Source organism: Pelophylax lessonae (genome assembly GCF_965119305.1).
Source record: "Pelophylax lessonae genome assembly, chromosome: 7".
Classification (NCBI taxonomy): domain Eukaryota; kingdom Metazoa; phylum Chordata; class Amphibia; order Anura; family Ranidae; genus Pelophylax; species Pelophylax lessonae.
This window is the reverse complement of record NC_138774.1, coordinates 238663185-238690117: the sequence shown is the minus strand read 5'-3', so window position 1 is coordinate 238690117 and position 26933 is coordinate 238663185. Positions and strand designations below refer to the sequence as shown.

The following is a 26933-nucleotide window of genomic DNA, read 5'->3' as shown; positions in this document are numbered from 1 at the left end:
TACCATCTTGTTAAACATTTATAATTTAATTCTGTTGTGCTTACATCCATAGCAGAGGATCCTACCGCCCTTAGTATAACCTCAAGTTCCTGTCTTGGCAGTTGTGTCCCTATTTCTTTCTCCCATTTAGTTATATATGGGGGTCTCTCCAGACTATGCCATTCCGTCAACATTTTATATATCTGAGATACTCCATGTCTCTGGCTAGAGGAGTAACTCAGCTTCTCTATGTTGTTAAGCTCTTTTTCCGACCTAATTGGCTGTGGCAGCGACCTAACAAAGTGTTTCAACTGAAGATATCTCCAGTCATCCAATTTCATATTTTTATTTTCTTGTTTTAATTTCTGAAGTGATTTTATGTGACCTTTGTGAATGATATCTTTTAATTGCGTGTTTCCTACCCAGTTCCCAAATTTTTCTTCCTCTCCTGGTGGGAAGTATTTAGTGCCATTTAGTGAAATCATAGGTGAATTGTATTCCCATTTCATTTGTTTGTTAATCCCATCCCATACTTTATAGACTACTTTTGTCAATTCGTGTTCTCCTTGTGTTTCTCTATATTTTGGTGGTATCCATATTGTTTTGTGAAGGTGATTGTTATTTTGTGCACATTCTATCTCTACCCATCTTTTTTCCCTTTCTATTTTTGTCCATTCTACCATTCGTGTAATAATTACTGCCTTATAATATCTTTCCATATCTGGTGTTGCTAACCCTCCTTGTGTTTTACCTCTTGTTAGAATTTTATATTGAACTCTAGGTTTTTTCCGCTGCCATATATATTTTGTTAGTAAAGTTCTAATTGCTCTGAAGAAGGTTGCGGGGATGTTTATTGGCAATAAAGAAAAGGTGTATAAAATCTTTGGAAGAATATACATCTTAACTACGTTGTTTCTTCCGATCCAGGAAATTTGATTATTTGATTTCCTTCGTATTTCTGTTTTTATTTCGTTCAATAATGGTATATAATTAATTTGATATAATTTTTTTATTTGTGGTGTTAAATATATCCCTAAATACTTTAATTTGTCTTTTGTCCACGTGTACGGGAAATATGTTTTTATTGTTTGTTCTTCTTGAGTATTTAACCTTAGGTTGAGGATCTCTGATTTTATAGGGTTTATTTTAAAGTTTGATTGTCTACCATACTCTTTCAGTTCCTTTTGAATATTTGGGAGTGTAATCCTAGGGTTTGTTATGATGAACAGTAGGTCGTCGGCATATGCCGCGACCTTATGTTCATCCTGGTTTATCTCTACTCCTTTTATGTCACGGTTTTGTCTAATTTTTGCCAATAATGGTTCTAAGGTAAGGACGAACAATAGAGGCGACAGGGGACATCCCTGTCGCGTTCCATTGCTCATTCCAAATCTTTCCGATAGGCTCCCGTTTATTTTAATTTTTGCCATGGGTTTCTTATATAATGCTTCTATCCATTGTCTCATTCTTGGGCCAATCCCTATATTTTTTATCGTTTCTTTCATGAAGTCCCAGTCTACCCTATCAAAGGCCTTTTCGGCATCAATCGATAATAGGATGGAGGGGACCTCATGTTTTTTTGTTTTTTGTAGGAGCAGCAAAGTACGTATTACGTTATCTTTCCCTTCCCTACCAGGGACAAATCCAGTTTGATCCGGGTGGATCCACAGTTTTAATAAATCTTTTAGTCTTGTTGCCAGAATTTTCGCAAATAGCTTCGTGTCTGCGTTTAGCAACGCAATTGGCCTATAGCTAGAGCAGAGGGTTTGGTCTTTCCCTTCTTTCGGTATTATCGTGATATAGGCCAATAAAGATTCTTCCCTTAATTCTTCTTTCCCAATTCTGTTCATATAATTTTGCATTTTTGGGATTAATATTTCTTTGAATCTTTTATAATACCTTACCGTGTATCCATCCGGACCTGGACTCCTCCCATTCTGTGTGGTTTTTAACGCTTCTCTTATTTCGTTTTCCGCAATTGGTGCTTCTAAAAGCTCCAATTTATCTCCTAGAATTTTAGGTAGATTTGCTTCCCTAATATATTTTTGGATCTCTTTTATTCTTTCCTGTCTTACATCAGAGGTTTCTTCCTTTCGCACGTTATATAAGGTGTTATAATAGGCATGAAATACCTTAGTTATTCCTGTGGTTGAGTTAATTATTTCATTTTTACTGTTTTTGATTTTTTCTATGTAATTTTTGGATTTCCCCTTCGTCAGTAATCTGGCTAAGGATTTCCCTGGTTTATTTCCAAATTTATACCTATATCTAGCTATCTTATTAAAATGACTTCTGGATTTTTCCTCCAGTAGTTCTTTCAATTCATCTCTTTTTATTATTAGATTTTCTTCTGTTTCTTTTTTAATTTCTCTTTTATGTTTTTGTTCTAATTCGTGTATTTCTCCTATTAGTTTATTGATTGAGTTATTTCTCTCTTTCTTTTTTTTTGATGCTAAGGATATCAATATTCCTCTGATGTAGGATTTATGTGCTTCCCAAAGTGTGGCCGATGAGGTTTCCGGTAGATCATTCTTTTGGAAATAAAACTCTAATTCTTGTTCTAGTCTGTTTCCTATTTCTTCATCTTGAATTAATTCTTCATTTAACCTCCATATTCCCATATTTTTATGATTATTTGGTATCTCAATTGTTAATGTTGAGGGGGCATGATCGGATAGTGTGATTGTACCTATTTCTGTATTTTTTATAAATTCCACAAGCCGGTGGTCGATAAAGAAATAGTCTAATCTTGAATACATTGAATGTACTGAAGAGTAGTAAGTATAATCTCTTTTTTTTGGATGTTGAACCCTCCATGCATCTATTAATTGAGTCTGATGTAATTTTTTCCTTATTTTTCTGAGTTTTTGTTCTCCGAGCGTCCTTACGACCGATGTACTATCAACATTTGGGTTCATACAAAAATTTAAATCTCCTGCGATTATCAGGTAGCCTTTTTTAAAGCTTTCTAAATCATACAGAATTCTCCCTAGATATTCACTCGGATTTTTATTTGGGTTATATATATTCGCTAATGTCAGATCCGTCCCTCTTATTTGGCCTTTAAGAAAAATATACCGGCCGTTTGGGTCTGTTTTAATTTCTTCCAGGGAGAATTCTGTATTTCTTGCCAGCCCTATTGCTACCCCTCTCGCACGTTCTATTGGTGAGTCCCCATAGTACCAGTCTTTGGTTGTTGATGGTGCTTTTACACTGTAACCCCATAGAGGTACTCTTGATGAAAGCAAGAATTGGCCTTGCTGTAAAAAAATTAAATTATATGCACCTGTCAAACAGGTGCGGAACAATTTGTCCTTTGATGTTAATTGTGCCCATAAAACCAATACCAAAAAATTATTTCAAGATAAAATGAACACTCACAAAACTAGGCAGCCTAGACAGTCTTGCAGAGATTCAAGATCCCATAAACACTTCAAGAAATTGGCATCAGGGGCTTGATAGCTGCTGCTAATCCAGGACTGATTCATTTTGACAAATGTCAGCCGGTCAACGGAGTCTGTTTATAGAAAGCTCTATTTGTGGGAAAAAAAGGACGTCAATTTCGTTTGGGTACAGTGTCGAACGACCGCGCAATTTTCCGTTAAAATCACGCAGTGCCGAATCGCAAAATAGGGCCTGGTCATTGAGCAGACAAATCCTCCGGTCTGAAAGTGGTTAAACAATGCACTACACTTAAGCTGGCCATACACTAGCCGAAAAATCAGGCAAACTCATTTTCAAAAAATTAAAAATTGTTCGTGAGAGCAGACGATCGTGCCATCATATAATGATGAATTTCGAATGATAAATCGTTCAATGGACATAAATGAATCCGTTTTTCGTTAAGTTTGTCACATATACCTAGTGCAAACAGGTCGACCGAGAAACACATTAACCTTTCAATTTATTGTTTGTTTATCATTCGGTCGGCAGGTTTTCAAAACTGTTCCTTTGGTTTTCCGGCTCTGAAAAGTTAAAAACGATTTTCTATTTGTGCCCATTAACTGGGCGAAAAACGAACGATCGGAACAAAATGACAGATTTTCAAACGATCTTTCGGGTAGTGTATGGCCAGCTTAACACACTACACTGACACTACACTATACTCATACTATACTCACACACTACACTATACTCACACTATACTAACACTACACTAACACTCTACACTCTGAGTCACAATAACACACTAACTCACTAGTAGCAAACTGGGCCGGCTCTATCTATCTCCAACAACACACTGCAAAAGGTTCCAGTGGGAAGGAACCTTTAATAGTGTGGGGTGGGACTATGAGCTCTGATCCATGATTGGGCAAAGTCTCCATGTCTTTCTCCAATCATGTCTCTGACAGTGCCCGGGCGAACAGGCGATGTTCGGGCCGAACTTTTGCTCGGTTTGAACTGTTCCCCAGCTCTAATCCCCATCATTTTTATTTTTTTAAAATTACCTTATAGCTTTTCTAGTAGAAACCTTTTTCGTAAGAGGCTATTTTAAATCAGTAATCTAGCTGCATTGTCAATTTTTATGCATCATTTGTAAACTCTTGCTATAGCCCTTATGAAGAGATTTTTGGCCCCTGTAATGTGTTTGCTGTTCTTTGTTTTCTTGCTGTCAACAGCTGAATGAATGAATGAATACGGGAGAGTTATGGAAGGTGAATTATTGGATATGGGTAATGCAGTTGGTGGTAATAATTTTTTTCTCCACATTTTTGGACCACCAAGGCTTCAAGAATATAAGCAACAATGAGGCAAATATGTTATATTTTTCCATCAGTCTTACATACCTTTCTTAAGCACTGGTAGAGTGGCTCTAATACCAAAAGGCATCCGCAATGTGGACAAGACTTGACATTTAGCCCACATCCACAGCTCTTGGGACATCCTGCAACGAGAGCAGATTTAAAGAGTAACTCCACTTTTATTGAGAAAAAACATTCCCCTCTGGGTGATCCATGTACATTGCAAGGATTTTAACAAGCTTTGTTGCAGATTCCTACCTTTTGTTATTCTGAAAAAATAGTTGTTTGTTTGTCTGTGTCCATGTGCAAAATGAATGTCCATGGGAGTGATTTTAGCATTATCAGTCAGCTGCTGCACTTACAGGGCTCTAATGAGGAAAGTGACAGGGTCTGCTGCCCCTTAGAAATGATTTTCCTTTGAGCGTATCTGCCCAAAAATTACATTTTTGTTGCAGGGGATGTCCAAAATCTGAATCAGTGGCGGAACCACCAGGGTCGCAGCAAATGCACTTGCGACCGGGCCTTGGTTTTCCGCCACTGTGGGGGGGCCCCAAGACCCGGCATCTCCCGCTGTACCTCTGGCTGGCAGCTAACTATACAGTGGAGGGGGCGATCAGCAGCTCTGTGATGTCCGCAGGGTGTCCCTCCAGCTAGCAGCTCACTTCCCGAGTGTCAGTGTATACAGTGGAGAGGGGAGGGGCCTCTGACCCGGGCAGGCACCAGATTCAGTGCACAAGCGAGTCGCTTTTGCACTGCGAGAGTTGTTCACTCTTACAGGAGATGCAGAGGGTGCAGTCATGGTACAGGAGATGCAGGGGCTATGGACATGGTACAGCAGATGCAAGGGCTGTGGCAGACATGGTACAGGAGGACATGTCAGAGGCTGCAGGAGATGCAGGGGCAGTGGGCATGGCGCAGGAGATACAGTGTTGTGGGTATAGTGCAGGCGATGTAGGGGCTGCAGGCATGGTGCAGGAGATGCAGGAGCTGCGGACATGGTTTAGGAGATGCAGGGGCTGTGGATATGGTACAGGACATGCAGGGGCTGCGGACATTGTACAGGAGATGTCAGAGGCTGTGCAGGCATGGTACAGGCAATGCAGAGGCTGTGGACATGGTACAGGAGATGCAGAGGTTGCGGGCATGGTACAGAAGATGTAAGGGCTGCAGACATAATACAGGAGATGCAGGGGCTGCAGACACGGTGCAGGAGATGCAGAGGCTGCAGGCATGGTTCAGGATATGCAGAGGCTGTGGGCATGGTGCAGGAGATGCAGAAGCTGCAGGCATGGTGCAGGAGAGGCAGAGGCTGCGGGCTTGGTACAGGAGATGCAGAGGCTGCGGGCATGGTACAGGAGATGCACAGGCTGCAGGCATGGTACATAAGAGGAAGAGGCTGCGGGCATGATACAAGAGATGCAGAGGCTGTGGACATGGTGCAGGAGATGCAGGTGCTGCGGGCATGGTGCAGGAGATGCAGGGGCAGTGGGCATGGCGCAGGAGATACAGTGTTGTGGGCATAGTGCAGGCGATGTAGGGGCTGCGGGCATGGTACAGGAGATGCAGAGAGTGCGGGCATGGTAGAGGAGATGCAGTGCTGCGGGCATGGTGGTACAGGAGATGCAGGGGCTGCAGACATGGTACAGGAGATGCAGAGACTGCGGGCATGGTACAAAAGATGCAGTGCTGCGGGCATGGTACAGGGGATGCAGTGCTGCGGGCATGGTGCAGGAAGGAGATGCAGGAGCTGTGGGCATGACACAGGAGATGCAGTGCTCTGGGCATATTGCAGGATATGTAGGGGCTGCGGGCATGGTACAGGAGATACAGGGGCTGTGGACATGGTACAGGAGAAACAGAGACTGCAGGCATGGTACAGGAGATGCAGTGCTGTGGGCATGGTACAGGAGATGCAGGGGCTGCGGACATGGTACAGGAGATGCAGAGACTGTGGGCATGGTATAGGAGATGCAGTGCTGCGGGCATGGTACAGGAGATGCAGGAGCTGCGGGCATGGTACAGGAGATGTTAGGGGCTGCGGGCATGGTACAGGAGATGCAGGGCTGCGGGCATGGTACAGGAGATGCAGGGCTGCGGGCATGGTACAGGAGATGCAGGGGCTGTGGGCATGGTACAGGAGATGCAGAGGCTGTGGACATGGTACAGGGGATGCAGGGGCTGCGGGCATGGCACAGGAGATGCAGTGCTGCGGGCATGGTACAGGAGATGCAGTGCTGCGGGCATTACACAGGAGATGCAGGGGCTGCGGCGGGGTCTTACTTACCCATCGATGAGGCGCCTAACATTTAAAAATGCCACCATGTGGTGCCATAACGTCACTGTACATGCGCCATCTGCCCGAGAATGGCCGAGCGTGAACAGGCTTTTCCAGGTGCCGCTAACGTTTAGGCAGCCCCAGGGCAGTGGGACTTCCGGCCTACCGGGAAACTTACCGGTATCCCGGTAGGCCAGTCCAGCCCAGCCCTGCCTATGACACTGCCCCCCTCTTGTCACACTGCCCCCGCTCTTATAACACTGCCCCCCATCCTGTCACACTGCCCCCTTTTTTTTTTTCTTTTTTTTTTTACAAAGTTTATTGAATTTTTCAAGTAAAACAGGAGTACAAAGTACAACATTTATACCAAATACATGTTGTAACAAATACAATTTGACTCGGCGTATGATAACAATACAAACCAGGTTACACATGGTAGAGATGCTTATTCAATATGACAGTATTATTAATGGTAAAGAGGGAGGAAGAGGGGGGGAGAGAGTAGGGGATAAAAAGAATGGGGGGGGGGGAGAAATAGGAAGGGAGGAGGGCAGGGGAGGAATACCTTCATAGGGGAAAGAGATAGAATACAGTAGCTGGCATATTTCTGAAATAGCATAGATTAAGGCATATGAGTCAAAAGGGTGCACACTCCAACAAATTTGACAGTAAACTTTGAGGTCTACACGGAAGACCTCTAACTGGGGAAAGGCGAGTTTTGGGGCACTGTGGGCGATCTGAGATTTTTGGGATGTCCAGAGAAGATAAAGGAGTAGACTTGTGCATAGGTTGCAGAAGGTTTGCGTCAAATACCAGTTTGGAGACCTAATGATGGAGGCAGGGTAAAGAGGGAGGGGATGATGATGAGGGGGGAATTGTTTGTACGTTTGTGGGGAGCGTATAATGACCTAAGCTGAATGGCTTTGCCTCCGGTAAGGGATATTTGGGCAGGTAGCAGTCCCATTTGGAGGAAAACCACGAGGTAGGTCTCAAGGAAAATTGAATGTCAATCAGATCTCTGCTGAGCAGCTTGGTCATTTCTAGTTGAACATCTTTGAATGTTTGTGTGGAGGACACTGTCCACTCACTGAGAATGGCTCTTCTGGCCAATATAAATCATGTTGAAATCCAGGCTTTATGGGTGGTGAGGATTGATGATTGGGCTCTATTTAGACCCAAGGCACGGCCGTCAAGGTAACCAAACAATAAAATGACTGGGTCTCACTGCCCCCTTTTATTACACTGCCCACATCATACTGTCCCCCCATCTCACTGTCCCCATCTGTCACACTGTCCCGTCACACTGCCCCTTTGTCACAATACCCCCCCGTCATACTGCCCCCCTCCTGTAACACTGCCCCTCCATCATTCTGCCCACTCATCACACTGCCCCCTTCTGTCATATTTAGCCCCCTCCTGTCACACTACCCCCATCATACTGCCCCCCTCTTGTTAAACATCCCCCTCCTTTCACAGTGCTCCCTCATTACACTGCCCCCTCTTATCACACTGCTTCCCTCTTATCACACTGCCCCCCTTCTGTCATACTTCCTAGGTACCCTTTTCCTGTCACACTGCCCCCTCTTGTCCTAATATTCCCCTGTCATACCGCCCCCTCTTATTACACTGTCCCCCCTGTCATATTACCCCCGTCACAATCCCCCATCATACTGCCCCTTCTTGTCACACTGTCCCCCTTCTTTCACAGTGCCCCCTCTTATCACACTCCCCCCTCCTGTCATACTTCTCAGATACTCTTCTCCTGTCACACTGCACCCCCCCACCTGTCACACTGCCCCCCACCTGTCACACTGCCTCGCTCCTGTCACAATACCCCCATCATACTGCCCCTGTCACACTGCCCCCCTCCTGTCACAATACCCCCCCCATCATACTACTTATCCGTCACACTACCACCTCTGTCATACTGCCTCCCTCCTGTCATACTACCCCTTTCTTGTTACATTAACCCCCTCCTTTCACAGTGCCCCCCCTCGGACACTTTTTTTTTCTAAATAGACACAGCGAGTAATTGGTACCGCACTCACTGTGTCCATTCATAACTGAAGCTTAGTAACTGTTTATTATGCTTCAGTTTGTGAATGAATGGGAAGCTCTGTACAGAGCTATTGCTGTCCATTCATTCTGTGCAGCTGAGGCTGCAGAGATGAAGACTGAGGGCCGCAGACTCAGAGGAAAGAGTCCCTGCCAGGGTCGGGGGCCCTTCATGGTTTCTTGCACTGGGGCCCTGAAAGTTCCAGTTACGCCTCTGATCTGACTTGTATCTTAGTGCAGATTTCTGGGAAAATCAGTGAGCCAATCACATAAGCAGGACATTACATTTCTGGGGGACGTCCTGTACACTATCGTACAGAATGCCTCCAGATAGCCATATTGCATTGTATGTTATAGAAAATGACAGCGCTATAGATTGAAAATGAAAGGTCATTTTAAATAACATTCAATTACAAAATGACTTGATTTGCAATTGTATATCATATATTATACTTTTTATGTGATTTTTTTCTCCCCATAACTTTGTAAAAGAAAACAAACGTTGTAATCTGCCAAGCACAAGAAAGTCTAACTTGTGGCATCATTGAAGCAACATCTTCGTATTGGAACGCAGACATTTTATTGGATGTAGTCATTATGAAATAGACAAGTCTTACCCTGAGGAGTCATAAGAAGGCTCACTAATGCAAAGACTACACACATTATTTTAATTCAGTTATATTTCACGTATAGAATATACAGAGTATGAGCAAATGTGTGCCTGATCAAAGATTCTGGCTACACTGTAATGACAATTGGGCTGTCGGCAGTTATATTGGCATTGCCACTATACTTGCAAAGATTGGCCCTGTTGCCATTTCAAAAAAGGTTTCTGCCTCATTTCTTTAATGAAAGAAAGATTGGCACTCTTTCCCATGGCGACTAAAGCTGGCCATACAATATACAAAAAATCGGACGATAGCGATTTCGAAAAATGAAAGAATTTTCAGAAGGGCTAAAGATAGTACCATCATGTATTGACCAAATATCGAAGTGTTCAATGGACATAAATTAACTGGTTTATTGTTCGATTTGGTCACATTAGAAGAGAAATGATGAAATAAAATTGATCTATCGACATCCCTTCTGTGTATGTTTGTTGTGGACAGATCTTTCTGTCCCACTTCGTGATCGTTATCTTCTCTTTGTTAGCATCCCCGATAGCCACAAATGTGTGTGCATTATTTGATGTCATAACCATAGGTACTACCATTATTTTGCATTATATGCTCAACATACAGCCTTGTTACTATTATGGGACTGGAAACCAAAAAATGTGCACTTTCAATTGTTATTTGAAAAAAAAAAAGATTTTGATTGAAATAAAGTTTGCTAAAAGCAATTTTGCTTGTCTTTACTTTGTAAGCTTATTTTTTACATGACTGTAGTCAATGGCAAACTCAAATGTACTATGTCTCCTGCTAGCTGAATGTGTATTTGAGCTTGTGTAGACAAAAGATCGTTGTGTCTCTATGTTATGTTATCAGGAATTTCTTTACTGCAAGGTTAAAGTTTTCTTGCTCAAACAATTTTTTCTGTGTGCAATAAAGCCACTAACCTTACAAATTTCGTTCATTCAATAAAAATATTTTAAAAATTCCAACCAAATTTTCCGGGGCTGAAAATTTAAAACTAATTATCGTTTGTCATTCACTAATTGAAAATCAGCCGAACGGTCGAAACAATAGAATTTTGTCAGATTTTTAGTATAGTTTATGGCCAGCATTCGTCACTGTGCAATTACCATACCATGATGAAAGAATGGCAATGGTGAAACTTGACATAATAATTGAGGGATCTGCACATTTGCCATTGTAGCGGACAGCTGAGGGATCAGCGCCATTGTGGTAACCATGGCAATATAATAGCACCATTGTCATATTGATGGAGAGATCATGTGGTGACTTGGCAATAAAGTAATCTTTGCTATTGCTACAAGGATCTATGATGTTGCCATAGCAATGGTTGTGGAGATGCCATAGAATCTGCGGTGTTGCTATAGTGAAGGAGGGGTCTACACCAGGGCTGGGACAAGGGATGGGCAGAAGGGGTAGTTGCACTGGGTGCAGTGAAGCAAATGGGCAAAAATACACACAGGGTGGTGCACCCATTCTACGGCATGTATTAATAGTGGGGGAGAGGGGCGCAATTCTGCATCCTTGCTCTGGATGACCCTGTCCTGGTGGCGATTTTGGCTCCGAGAAAGAGGGTTCTCCCTTGAAACGTGTAAGCCAGGTCATTGTGGATGCCATCACGCCATCCAGCAGTATAGAAGTGTCCTGGAGGAGATTGGTTCTTATTTCCTACATGCATGTATACATCTTATGTTTGTGAGTATAATGGTTGCTATCTATTTGGATTTTAATAAACTTTTTTAGTGGTAATGCACAAGGTCGGTGCGCCCTTTTTCTTGTTGTTGTCTTCTGGTACTGGCCTGCCCCATTGCCATAGTGATCCTGGCACTGGCAGGGGGGCAATTTCGTCAGGGAACTTAGCAAGAGAGAGTCATGGTGGATATACCAGCTTGGCTCCCTTTACCCTGGGGGTATCAACAAGGAGTTTGATTTGAAATGTTTTTTAAGTATTTATTAAAATCCCCCCCCCCCTTCCTTTTTTAAGCAACTAGTGATGGGTGTAGGGGTTAATTTGGGACCGCTGATTTTATTGAGGAGTTTTAATAATATTATCAATTATAGCAGTGGGATTGCTCATACCATGTTTTTACACGTTTGGGTTCATGCAAGGGATATTTTAATATGATGGAATACAAGTTTTTAAAATATTTTTTAATATTTTTTAGGATTTGAGTGTTCAGCTGTAGTATTTATATTGAGTTTTTAGCAGCATATACTGTATAAAGTTATTATGATGGATTCCGTTATTGCATATGTAATTCAAGGCCGTGGTGGCAAAGAGGGAGACTACATAGAGGCAGCTAGCTCCTGTTCGTTCTATGGAACTGTGTGTTGATTCAGATGCGCACAGTCCGAATCAGTATGTCCTCAAAATGTAAGAGTCTTCGATAAGATGGCGCCGGCCAATATATAAGTAATAGGAAGCGTCCTACCGTCCAATCACGTCCCCCTGAGGAAGACACGAGGTCCCTGTGTCGTCACGCGTAGGGGAGGGGCTAGGACGGACGGAGCGCTTCACTGTTTGTGAGACTGCCTGGCTGCATCGGCAGAGGAGAGATTATACAGCCACAGAGTCTCCTGCTTTCCCATTGCGGCTTGGATGTCTGACTGTATACAGCCTGTCAAAGGTGCATGTTTGCCCCGAAAATTGTGAGTTTAAACCTTTTGTTCTTTTGTTGAAATAAATGCTTTGAAGGTATAAGCACTATTGGAGATTTTTCTTTTGCATACTATACGGTGACACTGATTGCTGGAGTGTGGATGGAGTGATTTAACCTGATTTTCGATATAAGGGCATACCTTCTGAGCTACGGATCATTGAAATATTGGGACCAGGAAGGGTTATCCCTATCAAGGACCCCAGATTGATGAGTCTATATTTATCCTCTTTAAGGTGAGCGCCCACTCACGAGGGGGTGCACAGCGATAGCAGGATCTGTGACACTCAGGTCACTCACTAATTTGAGGAGCACCTGCCACCCGCTGGTGGTTTATGAGCACAGCAAGAATCTGTTATTTGCACTGAATCACATGGACTTGATTATTTATTCCTATTTAAAGGACACTTTATGAATATTTATTTCTTTTTTGGACACTATATTAACACATGTTTTATTTATGAATCTTGCACGTTTTTATAGGACCTATTTATGAGGCTTTTATTAATTTGTTGATTACGGTGGATTGCATATTAAGGCATTTTGCACAGGATTTGCACTCTGCACTTTATATTTAATTTTTATAGGATTGGCTGAGATCATATTTTTATATCATTTATAACACTTATTTATTCACCAATTATTGTATACAGTTTACATTGATAATTATTTATACACTAGACCATTAATTAGGAGGGACAGTGATAATTCATCCTATTGTACCCACAGTGGCATCAGCATATTTATTGAGGAGATTTTAAATAATAATAGACTGCATTTGTACTAGCACCGGCTTATTTGTTTTAATATTAGATTTTTATTCTGCGTAACACAGCAATATACATTTTAGTTTTTTAGATCCTGGCACTGTTGCCATGGGAAAAAAAAATATTATCCCAGTGCCATAGGATCATTTATCATGCTTTTGCCATGGGAAAGTGATTTTGTGTAGTTGCCACGAGGATGTGCTATTGCCCTTGTAGGGGAACGATCTGTCAAAGCAATAATGCCAGACAGAGGGATAATTTATAAGTACAATTGCCATCACAATGGAAACATTAGTTCTATTGCCATCATGCTTTAAATTACAGTGCAATTTTTGCTTTGCCAGCAGATATTCACATGTTTAAGTCCCATAAGCATATGTGTTCTGCTTCCAGCAGGATAAATATTAAGTTGTTTGCCTGCAATATTAGATTTGGCTACAAGATGGAGCCAGTGGTAATTTTATTGTTTTTGCAGAAACTGGAAACTGTTCACCTTTAACAAAAGTTCTCATCATTCTTCAGTCTGAGCAAGAGAAACGGGCATGCTGGGAACTCAGACTCAATCTTAGAGACTACAATAAGGAACCAGCTGTCAGAGCAGATGTAGGACTAAAACTTGCATCCGCTTGCATCCCCTAAACGCAGCATCGCTGGTGAGAATTACTTAAAGTAAAAGTAAAGCCATAGCTTGTTTGGCTGTACTTCTCCTGTGGACCACAGGAGTGCAGTTCGTTCTGCACTCCTGTGACCTGTTTTCAGCAGAAAGCGAGCTGAGGTCCACTCTCTGTTGACGTCACAGATTCGATCCTGGCTTGGGCGTCCTCATGACTATGGAGTCAGGATCTGCCCACATGCCTAGACCGGCACCCAGCTCAGCCTCTCAGCCAGCCGCTGAGAGCCTGAGCCGGCCGCTCCCGCCCCCTCCACAGCCTTGCGCTCCAGTGAGCGAGGAGGGGGTAGAGCAGAGAGCTGTGACTGATAGTCAGCAGCTCTCTGTTTACGGAGCTGTGAGAACCGAGCGATCAGCGGGGTTTGATCACTCGGTTCTCTGTGTTAGAGGTGCCGGGGGACAGATGCAGCATCTGACCGAAGCTGCATCCACCTACGTAAGTATGATTCCAAAATAGAGAAAAAAACCCTACATATCTCTTTAACGCCATCTACAGCCTAGCTTATTCATTGTATTTCTGTATACTTCATATACTGATTATAGGTATCTGTATTTGTTTTTTCTCAATAGTTTCACCCACGCTGTTTTGTTAATAACTCTTCAAGGTTACGACCGTTCCAGTAGACCTCCAATGACGAAACGCGTAGGGCGGTACCTTACGTCAACGTCACTTCCGGTTTGCAGTCTGCCGTGTGTGGAACGCGGAAGCTCCCCGGCGCTGCAATATAGAGTGGATCAACTACAGCTTAACCGTGAGTTACTGCTTCTCCCTCTTGTAATTTAGACATGACATACTACGCTATGAGGCTTCTATGTTTTAACACTCAGATGGGATCCGCCTGTCCGTAAGGATTTTTTGGAGCCAGATCTGGGAAGTTTTTGTCATCACCCCTTGCAGCCACGATTGATATTTTTGCTGAAGGGTGAGTGCGACCTCTAGCGGAAGTTGGGACACAAGCACCTAAAGCTCACCACAACCACTTTTTAGTCATTCACTTTTTATTTATTTATAAGCACAATCGTTTTATGCCTTTTATCAATATTTATTGATTATATACATATACCATACCTTGTCACTTCACAATTAAATATTTTCACCAGCACTGTGTGTTTTTTAATTATCCAGCCATATATATAATTTTTATCAGCACGATTTTCTTGAATTCTTTGCACTGGCACTTTATTCCGCACATATTTTAAAGTGATACTCTATGGTCTGGATACACCGCCGGTTTATATTGTATACTTAAGAGGTAGCGCCGATTCCAACTACATTCCCATTTTTATTACACTCAGTCTGGCTTATTGCAGAATAGGAAGGTTTAGCTGCATGTCAAGCTACACATAGAGGGGGCAGAACAATATGGATGTCTCTTGCTGTTCCAGAATGAGTTCTGAGAGGGGGCTCAGGCACTTTCATGGTAAATTTATAAGAACCCCCTAGCAGTAAAAATGGACGATACAATGATTATTTATCACACACAGCTGATAGGGCACAATATTGTTTGCAGAGAAGTCTAGGACCCGGCTACACTGTCCAGCAGGGGTGCTTAAATCACAAGACTGGCCAACCTGAATTACAGATCTTTTGCCAGGTAACACAGTTGGACACACACACATATACTGTAGCATGCATATATTTAATATTTTATGCTTTAAGTTTTGTATTACCTGCATTGTTGTGGAACGGGAGGCGTTGATCCCCACTGCTCGTCTCTGTATGGTAAAGAAGGAAGGAGTTAATAGAAGACTGAAAAGGGTCAAAGACAATATTATAATATTTCCATATGCACCTGTCAAGCCTGTGGCTGTATGCAGGGATTATATACAATAGCTATTCAACTACTAAACTGTGTCTAGGAAACTGCATCCAGATGTTTAATAATGGATTCAGAGGCTTCTGGCTCCAGTTTCACAGCCAGTGACAAACACTATTTGGATAGAAAATAACTAACCTTCTGCTAGCTGGCCGCTGCTTAATGATAATAAACGCATGATGATGTCTTGTGTACACAAGTGAGTACCCAAATTCTTTAACAAGCCCTACAAATCTCTTGCACATGTGTACTATAGTGGAGCAATGAACACAAGCCCAAAAATATAGAGAGGTGCTTATACAGGAGCCTCTCATAAAATTTGAAAATTTGAAAAAAGTTCATTTATTTCAGTATATAAATTCAAAAAAGGAAACTCATATTTTATACAGATGCGTAACACACAGAGTGATATATTGCCAGCATTTCTTTCTTTTAATTTTGATGATTATGGCTTACAGCTAGTAAAAATCCCAGTATCACAGAAAATGAGAATATTACATAAAACCAATACAGAAATGTTGGCTTACTGAGAAGTATGCCCATGTACAGTATAGTACGCACTCAAGAAGTGGTTGGGGCTCCTTTTTCATGAATTACTGCATCAATGTGGAGTGTCATGTGGGCGATCAGCCTGTGGCACTGCTGAGATGTTATGGAAGCCCAGGTTGCTTTGATAGCGGCTTTCAGCTCATCTGCATTGTTGGGTCTGGTGTCTCCCATCAGTGCCATCTTAAGATCATTAAAGGGCCCTGGGCAATGCAGTGCACTGGGGCCCTGCCTAAACAATCACCCACGGGAATAAAAATGCAAATTATCAATAAGGCTATATTTATTGGTACAGCAGTGCCAGGCTAATGACAGCTTCTAAGTTGGGTCCGGTAAACACACACACAGACGGGAGTCAGACTTGACTGTCCTGTGTGTGCATACAGGCATACCTGCAGTTGTGGGCTTCCCTTCCATGGCCCAAGTGGCCTGACAGTAGCGTAGAGCCGACAGGCGCTTGCCACCTGCTAAGTTCGGCGGTGGGATGCACACAGAAATTGGGACTAATGCTTGGCTGGGGCTTGATCTCTGGGCAGGTGGCCCCCCCCCGGGCAAGTGGGGCCCCCAGGCAACTGCCCAACGTGCCCATTCGGTAAGATGGCCCTGTCTCCCATCTTCCTCTAGACGATACCCCACAGGTTTCTCTGTATGGTTTAGGTCAGACGAGTTTGCTGGCCAATCAAGCACAGTGATGCCATGATCATTAAACCAGGTATTGGTACTTTTGGCAGTGTGGGAGGTGCCAAGTCCTGCTGGAAAATGAAATCAGCATCTCCATAAAGCTGGCCATCAGAGGGAAGCATGAAGGGCTCTAGTATTTCCTGGTGGAGGGCTGCGCTGACTTTGGACTTGATAAAACACAGTGGACCAACACCAGCAGGTGACATGGCTCCCCAAATCTTCACTGACTGTGGAAAATGTTGCAATACATTTGTAAATCAAGGTTCCAGAATCTGGAGGAAGAGTGGAGAGGCACAGAATCCAAGTTGCATGAGGACCAGTGTGAAGTTTCCATAGTCAGTGATGATTTGGGGAGCCATGTCATCTACTGTGTTGGTGTTGAATACACAACAGCTGTATATACAGCCAAATACACTGACTGCAGAATGAACAAATGTTAAAGCAACCCTGTCAGTTTTAAAGAGACCCTGTCACATGAGAAAAAAGACTGAGGAAAGCACGTACCTGTAAAAAAGAAATTAAATACATGTCCTGCTGCCCCACACTGCTAAACTCTGCTCCATTGCTGAGAAACAATACACCGAAGTCTCCATCTCCTGGGTCCCCCCCACAGTGATGTGGAGATCAGAGGATGGAACCACAGTGCATGGTGTTGAATGCTGAAGAGTGTGACTAAAGCTGGCTCAACCGTAAAGATTTCTCTTGTTCAATCTGCCAGGCTGGACTCACTAAGTAAAAACAGGCATTGGACTCACTATGTACACCCCTCACATTTTTGTAAATATTTTATTATATCTTTACATGTGACAATACTGAAGAAATTACACTTTGCAGACTAATGACATGGATTACTGGAACCATGTCCTGTGGTCTGATGAGAACAAGACAAACTTATTTGGTTCAGATGGTGTCAAGCGTGTGTGGCAGCAACCAGGTGAGGAGTACAAAGACAAGTGTGTCTTGCCTATAGTCAAGCATGGTGGTGGGAATGTCATGGTCTGGGGCTGCATGAGTGCTGCCAGCGGCATTGGGGAGCTACAGTTCATTGAGGGAACCATGAATGCCAACAAGTACTGTGACATACTGAAGCAGAGCATGATCCCCTTCCTTCGGAGACTGGGCCGCAGGACAGTATTCCAACACGATAACCACCCCAAACTCACCTCCAAGACAACCACTGCCTTGCTAACGAAGCTGAGGGTAAAGGTGAAGGACCGGCCAAGCATGTCTCCAGACCTAAACCCTATTGAGCATCTGTGGGGCATCCTCAAATGGAAGGTGGTGGAGCGCAAGGTCTCTTAACATCCACCAGCTCTGTGATGTCGTCATGGAGGAGTGGAAGAGGACTCCAGTGGCAACCTGTGAAGCTCTGTTGAGTTCCATGCTCAAGAGGGTTAAGGCAGTGCTGGAAAATAATGGTGGCCACACAAAATATTGACACTTTGGGCCCAATTTGGACATTTCCACTAAGGGGTTTACTCACTTTTGTTGCCTGCGATTTAGACATTAACCGCTTGCCGACCACCGCAAGTAGATTTACTGCGGTGGTCAGCCCCTGCCAGGCAGAGTGACGTTAATTAACGTCACTAGCCTGGGAGGGTCTGGGGAGCGAGCACGCGCCCGCGGAGGCGCGCTCCCGCTCCCGCGCGGTCACGGACCCCCCCCGCGCGTGTGACCAGCGGACCCGATGTCCGCCGGTCACTCGGCGATCGTCGGGGGAGAGGGAGAATGTCAGGCAGCTTGTGTAAACAAGCCACCTGTCATTCTCCTCGGTGTAAAGACACTGATCACACGGATCTACTATGTAGATCCGTTGATCAGTGTCCTTACAGCTCAAGCCACAGCCAATCACAGTAGAAAGCACGCCCCTAGGGACACACACAGCCCCTCCCTCCCAAATAAAGTTAACCCCTTCACTACCAGTGTATTTTTACAGTAACAGTGCATATGTATAGCACTGATTACTGTAGAAATGTCACTGGTAACCCCAAAAGTGTCAAAAATGTCAGTCAAGGGTCCGATCTGTCCGCCGCAATGTCGCAGTACCGCAAAAAAAATCGCAGATCGCCGCCATTACGCGTTAAAAAAAAAAAACAACAAAAATGACAAAAATCTTTCCCTTTGTTAGTAAACGCGATAACTTTTGCGCAAACCAATAAAAATACGCTTTTTGCGATTTTTTTTACCAAACATAGGTAGGATAAAACAAATTGGCCGAAAATGTTAAAAAATTTTGATTTTTACATTTTTTTTGGGGACTTTCATATAAAAAAATGTGAAAAATATTGCTATTTTTGCAAAATTGTCGCTCTTTTTTTGTTTATAGCGCGTGATCAAATAATCGCACAGGTGATCAAATACCACCAAAAGAAAGCTCTGTTTGTGGGAAAAAAGGACGTCAAATTCGTTTAGGTACAGCGTGGCACGACCGCGCAATTGTCCGTTAAAGTCACGAAGTGCCGAATCGCAAAATACCCCCTGGTCTTTTAGCAGGAAAATCCTCCGGGGCTTAAGTGGTTAATGGCTGTGTGTTGAGTTATTTTGAGGGGACAGCAAATTTACACTGTTATACAAGCTGTACACTCACTACTTTACATTGTAGCAAAGTGTCATTTCTTCAGTGTTGTCACATGAAAAAAATATAATAAAATATTTACAAAAATGTGAGGGGTGTACTCACTTTTGTGAGATACTGTATATGCACAAAATATGCACAAAATTCTGAAGCTGACTAGGTCCAGCACAAGTGATCATATTACCTCTATCCTGGCTACTTATCAGGTTTTGCATAAACTTTCAAGCAGTTGTAAACTGCGGGGTGCCCTTTTTTTTCTGACCATCGCATACTAGCACATTATGTGAAACTTACATGAATACGAAGCATTCCAACGATGTGATGTCATCGCTGGAGGCCGCTTTCATCTTCACCCATCTTCCTTCCGGGTCTGCGGACTCCTGTTGTGTGACTGGCCAGAGCTGTGAAGATGTCACTCCTGCAGCCGTTTACAGCACAGCAGGGGTGCCCCATTCATTGGGGGCACAGGGGCGCTGTCCCCCCTATCCATGCGTCCGGCCCCCTAATCTACATGCAGGGCGCTGGACACACGGATTCCAATAGGGGATTTCTTTTTTTTTGAAGCAAGTGATTAGAGCCAGAGGCTCTAATAGGCTTCAGAAAAGGGTGGGTTCGGGGCGCAGAGCACTGCGCCCCAAGCCCACCCAGTTGTATGACAATACTGAATGAATATTCACTATTATCATACTGTCTCTCCTCCCAGCCAATCAGGAAGCGGTCTCGAGACCCCTTTCCTGATTGGCTAAAAAGAGACGTGATTTTACTGGCCATTGGCCAGGAAGAGGGAGGGAACATACGGCCCGAGGAGACACTCACAGCGCTCGGGGAAGGAGCAGGTAAGGATGGGGGGAGGAAGGAGGGAGGGGGTGGTAGAGCAGATTGCAGGCCTTCTGGACTAAAATATTTGACACGCAACTAAACTCTTCAGCCGCCCCATTTATACTGATCTTGTCTTAGCACTCCTAAACAAACGTTTCAAAGATATTTCCAACACACAATATAAACTTTGACTGCCAGGGTGGGGGGGGTTGTTAGTTTTGATACCCCCCCCCCCCAAATTTTTATTCATCAGACGTCACTGCAGCACAGGATTCTAAAGGAACGGCCCGGGTGGCCGTTCGTTCAAAACGCATGCGGCTGCATATATATATATAGTAAATATCTCCTAAATGGTGCAAGTCTAGGAGATATTTACAGTTCCTATAGCTAAGCCATATTATAGGTTTACCTATAGATACAAGTAAAAGATTGACAAGTACAACCACTTTAAGATCCTCTTGCTCATCTACAAGGCTCTTCATGGCTTGACACCTCATTATCTGTATGGACTTTTATCAACTTACTCCCCCCTTCTTAACCTCAGCTCCTCATATTTTGGTCTTCTGTGTGTCCCCTCCATTGACTCACCCGCACTCGATGGGAGACAGAGCCTTCTTCTGCTATGCCCCCAAAAATCTGGAATTCACTTCCAAAGAACATCAAAAAGTCATCTACTCTAAACTCATTCAAATCAAATCTAAAAACGTTTTTCTTTAGACAAACTTTCACTTAACTGTCCCTTTTTTTCCTTTGTTTCATCCTGTGTATTTCTTGTGTTTTCTTTCTAAAGCGCTTTGAGAAGCTATTGTACCTTTAAAAGCACTATAAAAATAAAGTTTATTATTATAATTATTATTACTTGTATCCCCATAAGGTGTACGATTAAGAAATTAGAAAAGTTTCAAGTTGGAACCTTAGGTGTGAGCTGATTAAATCCCGCACACTGGTGTACACCCTCGTTCTACCAAGGACCAGGGACTATGCTGCAATTGGGGACTTACTTTGCATTGTGGGACTTTTGGACAGAATTGAACTCTAAGCAGACACCTTCGGCAACACCTATAGAAAGTATATTGAAAGTATATATCCTATTGTTTAAAAATCAGTTTTGCGGCTTTATGCCACTACTAGTTTAATTTTAGCCCCTGTATTTTTATGCGAGCCCCTTTTCCATTTTTTTTTCTATTTTGTATTCAAGTTGCCTGTGGTACAGCTATGCTCCCTAAATGTTTATTTATTACACTCTGTACCAAACTTTATCTACCAGGATTCCATGTTCCTCCAGAGGTTTTTAGGGGTTCAATGTTTAATGAGCAACTTCTGACTCTCAGATGAGTATCTACTGACCCCAATGATCTTTTAGCTATATTTAAAGTAGAAAATCGTCCTAATACTAAAATCTCTAAATCTACAGGCATCTGCAATCTAAGACTAACCTATCTAGCCCTGTGCAGAATAAATCGCTGTACATACCTTTTAAAAAGCCGATCTAGTCCGGTCCCACGCTGAGCTGTCAGTGGCAGCTTCGCTGTGGAGGCGAGTGCAGAAGAGGCAGCCGACAACAGAACCCCCATAGTAACTCTATGGATGACCTCACTTCCCATTCATTTCACAACTGTTGTCAGCTCTCTCTTCTGCAGACCTTTAGTCGCTGGAGACCGGACCTGAGCGGCTTCAGAAAAGATATGTACTGTATAGCAATTTCTTCTTTACAGGTCTAGATAGTTCAGTTTTAGATTGTGGATGTCTGTAGGTTCAGAGATTTTAGTAATAGGGTGAACTTCAACTTTAAGGGTTGGATTCTTCCCAGTGACTACAAGTGAAAGGATCGTTCTTCCCAGTTATCATCACACTAATATTCCATGAGCTTTAGATATAGTAAAAGTGATAACACCGCTCAGGCTAGTCAAAGTCCACGATTCAAGGTGGGTGCTGAACCTCGGCTCGCCACCAGGAGAAGCATAAAAGAAGAAAATGGTCGCACACCACCACGGAATCCAATGAAGAAAAGTTCCTTTATTCACATAAGTGGTGCAAGGTACAGCAGGGTAGGACAGTAGACGCGTTTCACACGGCTGCTAGGTGCTTTTTCACTAGTGAACAAGTACCTAGCAGTCGTGTGAAACGCGTCTACTGTCCTACCGTGCTGTATCTTGTACCACTTATGTGAATAAAAGAACTTTTCTTCATTAGATTCCGTGGTGGTGTGCGACCATTTTCTTCTTTTATTCAATTACATGTGCTATACTGAGAAAAATGTGATACATCTTGACAGGGAACTTATTGTCCGTGTATTTTTTTGAACTTCTTTGATTTGTTTGATATTTATAAATATTAATTAATAACATTGTTGAGTCCATAATTAAGGTTGTGTTTTCTTTCAGCCTGATATTAAATATCATACTGTTAGGACTCAGATAATTGAGCTTTTTTGGAGTCCCTCGATAGTGGGTTGAGGCTATAAAAATGAAACCACACCACCGTATTATAGAGCAGGACTTCACCCAAAAGGGGATGTTCTGCTCTTCCTCCTCCCCCCCCCCCTCCTTTACATTTGGCACAATTATTTTGGGGGGGAAGCGGGTACCTGATTTTGAAGGGTACCCGCTCCCCCACTGTCAGTCAGATCGCCACAAGTGATCTATGAGGAAGTTCGGCCCCGCTCCTTCCCCCACAGCCTTCTGGGACACATCACGGGGACTTTAAATGAGGTGCAGCACGCCCAATGATGAGATATAAAATGCTGAGATATAAATGCAAGTTTATTGGTACATACAATGTCAACAAGTAAACACAGATAAGTACCGTATTGTCAAACAGATTTGTGGTGTTCTACATAGTATATTACATATTCATAGTCAAGTACAGTATTCCATAGAACAACCCATGGTAGGTATAAAAATGCATCCTGGTAGACTGACGCATTTCATGAACAACCATTCACTTCCTCAGGGGTTGATGCGATACATAAATTCTATGAAATAAAACAGTTTGTGGTATGTAATAAATATAGTAGATAATGTTGTACTAATGCAAAACACTAAGGGGGCACCAAGGGGCCCATACTTACAAATCTGTTGAAAAAGAAATCGTATGCTCATGTTCCATTGGCTACTGCTGGGAATGTCTATCTTCAGTCTTTCCAATTCTCCCTGTCCCCTAACATAGTATGATATATTCAATGCACCTAGGCAGTCATGTTTATCTCACTTTGATTGCACATGAGTCAACATAGTACTTTGTTGCTACATATTCCCACCTAGGTAGGTCACCTTGATTCACTACCTCTTTCTCTGAGTCTTCTGGGCCCTGGAGTTATTTGTTTTGCTTTTTCCTTTAATTTTAATTGCAAATCATTGATTTTTTTTCAAACTTTTTTGCTTTATTGCCCACTAGTAGCAATTACTCTGAGCATCAGATATACATTTTTTTTTTTTAACTCAGGCTCACTCCTGATGTTACTATTAGATACCCCTACATATTGTACAGTATTATACTCCTTGTATTGATTGCTAATATTACTATTCATATACACTTTAGAAATGAGTCTGATACATAGATATGTCTCCTATAGCCATCACCATTGATGCCACACTATGTTGGTTTGTGCTTGCGTATGGCCCTGTTTGTCCTGCCAGGCCCTTGTGGATCCCAGACCCACAACTCCTGGGATAGACATTCCCAGCAGCAGCCAATGGAACATAAGCATACAATTTCTTTTTCAACAGATTTGAAAGTATGGGCCCCTCGGTGGCGCCTTAGTGTTCTGCATTAATACAATATTATCTACTATCCCTATTACATACCACAAACTGTTTTATTTCATAGAATTTATGTATCGCATCAACCCCTGAGGACGCGAACAGTTGTTCACGAAATGCGTTGGGCTATCAGGGTGCATTTTCATACCTACCATGGGTTGTTCTATGGAATACTGTACTTCACTATGAATATATAATATACTATGTATGACATCACAAATCTGTTTGACAATACAGTGCTTGTCCGTGTTTACTTGTTGACATTGCACGTACCAATAAACTTGCATTTTATACCTCATCATTGGGCGTGTCGCACCTCATTTAAAGTCCCAAGGGCAAACCGTTGCAACTTTCTATCTTATTTAGGGATGGAGGTGCGTCACAGGGTGCATCAGGCCATATTTTATTATTTTAATACAGGTCCCAAAATTATTTGTAGCTGCTGGCTTTTAATTTTTTAAGGGAGACTGGAGCTCCTCTTTAAGGCCTACTGGAAACTGTGATCCCTAACTATCTGAGCTCTAAACTTGTGACATTTATACAGCTATGAATACCTGAGAGCAGGCATGCCTTGGAGATAGCCATGCCCTCCTACATGCATAGATAGACTAGAACAGCCATTCTCAACCAAGGTTTCCTCAGAGATTGCTAGGGGCTTCTTAAACAGTGAGCAATTTTTACCTCCCAAACGAGAACCCACTGACACCAATGATCTTTTTAGCTATTTGTAAGAGGAAGATTCTTCCCAATCTACCATTAACTATGTAGCGCAAGGAACTACCTGATTTGATAAAAATGCAATGCAATCGTTAAGGTTTGTTCTCATATTAGGTAGTTTTGGTAGGTCTATAGGAGATTGTACAGAGAATGAATAGTGTATGGTCAAAATAAGGAGCATTCTTCCAACTGACCATCACTGTACTGTGAGCTGTAGATATGCTGTAATAATTATTAGAAAGGGTTCCCTGAGACTGGAAGATTATTTTATTGGTTCTTCCATGTTGAGAAAGGCTGAGTAAAAGCTTGAGCCAGCTGAAGTCCTCTAGTGTGTGAATTAGTGACCACACTTCACGTAAGGGCCTTGACGTGGTAGTGTTGCTTCACATGTATCTGCCAATGTATGCAATGAAAACATCAATTTTTAACCTAAAATAGTGAGTTGGCCTGTAAAAGCAAGGGGTTTCTAGGCTTGGTACTGAGATATGTACAGCATTACAATCACATCCATCACTTGCAATTGCCTTTGTGTCCCCCAAGGCGGGCCCACCAAAGCCCCCACTTACTTACACACATATTAACCTGCTGCCATCCGCGCTACAGCCTATTTTCAAAATTTACTCGCAGAAAAAAAAATAGAAAATGTATAAACATTCAGTCTACCAGATTATTTTTATAAATGGTGGCATACAATATAGTATACAGTTTACTACAGTAGACCATTTCCTTTAGAACTTCAACACCTCCCATATGGAAGAAAATATATTTCCAATATATTTAGGGAAACATTTTTAGAAATATATTGAATATGGCCAAAATTGTAGCATTTCAAATATATTTCCAATATATTTAGGGAAAATGTTTAGAAATATATTGAATATGGCCAAAATTGTAGCATTTCAAATATATTTCCAATATATTTGGGGGAAAAACATGAATGTTTTAAAAATATATTTTAAATATATTTTTCTTCCATGTGGGCTTTTAAGCTCATCATAAGCATTACAATCTATGTACAATCTCTTATTATAAATGACCAAAAATGCTGTAAATATGAGGACCCACCTAAACTAGTCAATCAATTTATATCCAGTCCAACTGGGTATTTGCACTATAGAGTTGTTGGTAGATCTAAAGGTGTCTGGTGAGTTTAAAAGAAGTTTGGAGAATCAAGGGGCTCTAAAACGTGGCCCCATCAGAAAAAGTTACAGCTCAGAACAAGCCATAAGAATGTGTAGAAAAAATTAAAAGAGAATGAAAGGCGTGGAGGAGCTCTGGGGTCTTACATGTCCTGGTGGTGGCTTATCTCTTCTGGGGTCTGTGACATCGCGAGACGCTGCTGGAGGTCTTGCAGTGACTTTGGGATGTGTCTGAGCACCTTGACACAGCAGTTCCAAACCTACTGTTATTTCTGGTGTCTGTTTCCATTACATGTTAATTATTAAATACCCCTGATTGTCTGCAATCCACGGTAGACACGCACATACAGCCATTGTAAGGCAGAGCAGATATAAAAGAGAAAAACCATACAGACAACTCAGGCTGCCAACATTCACATTATTACAGAGGAGGGGACAGGTATACTGCAGATCCTAGCTTGTACCAGTTCAGTTTCATTAAAGCATCGCAGTAAAATAACACGTGCAAAATGCTGCCATTTACCCTGATTTTAGGTGTATGTATATCTTGGCAAAAAAAAAAGAAAAAAAAAAAAAAAATACATATATATATATATATATATATATATATATATATATATATATACCGTTTAGCAGTGGTGTAGCGTGGGTTGTCAGCACCCGGGGCAAGGCAAGTAATTTGCGCCCCCTAACCCGCGGGATTTTAGCACTCGAGTCTCTTCCACTAGATTAGTTAAAGAAACCCTTACCCCCTAAGCACATGTATTGTTTGTTATGAAAATACTGATATAATTAAAGTAAAATGCATCTAAATACAAGTTTGAATGACCAGCGTGCCCCCTTTCAATGCAGAGAGACAAGCGTGCCCCCTTTCAATGCAGAGAGACCAGCGTGCCCCCTTTCAATGCAGAATGACCAGCGTGCCCCCTTTCAATGCAGAGAGACCAGCGTGCCCCCTTTCAATGCAGAGAGACCAGCGTGCCCCCTTTCAATGCAGAATGACCAGTGTGCCCCCATTCAATGCAGAGAGACCAGCGTGCCCCCTTTCAATGCAGAGAAACCAGCGTGCCCCCTTTCAATGCAGAGTGACCAGCGTGC

General features: G+C 42.6%; 1 protein-coding gene across 1 annotated transcript in view; it reads right to left on the bottom strand.

The window, feature by feature from the left end:
• Positions 1-26080, bottom strand: part of LOC309559360 (actin-associated protein FAM107A-like) — a 56689-nt gene extending 30609 nt beyond the window's left edge. The window contains exons 1-3 of the mRNA XM_082262608.1: positions 25983-26080; positions 15452-15496; positions 4767-4864 (exon numbers count right to left, since the gene is read on the bottom strand). Of these exons, the coding sequence (XP_082118734.1) occupies positions 4767-4864; positions 15452-15496; positions 25983-26023 (184 nt within the window). The 5' untranslated portion in view covers positions 26024-26080. The remainder of the gene's footprint in view (positions 1-4766; positions 4865-15451; positions 15497-25982) is intronic.
• Positions 26081-26933: the final 853 nt, after the last annotated feature.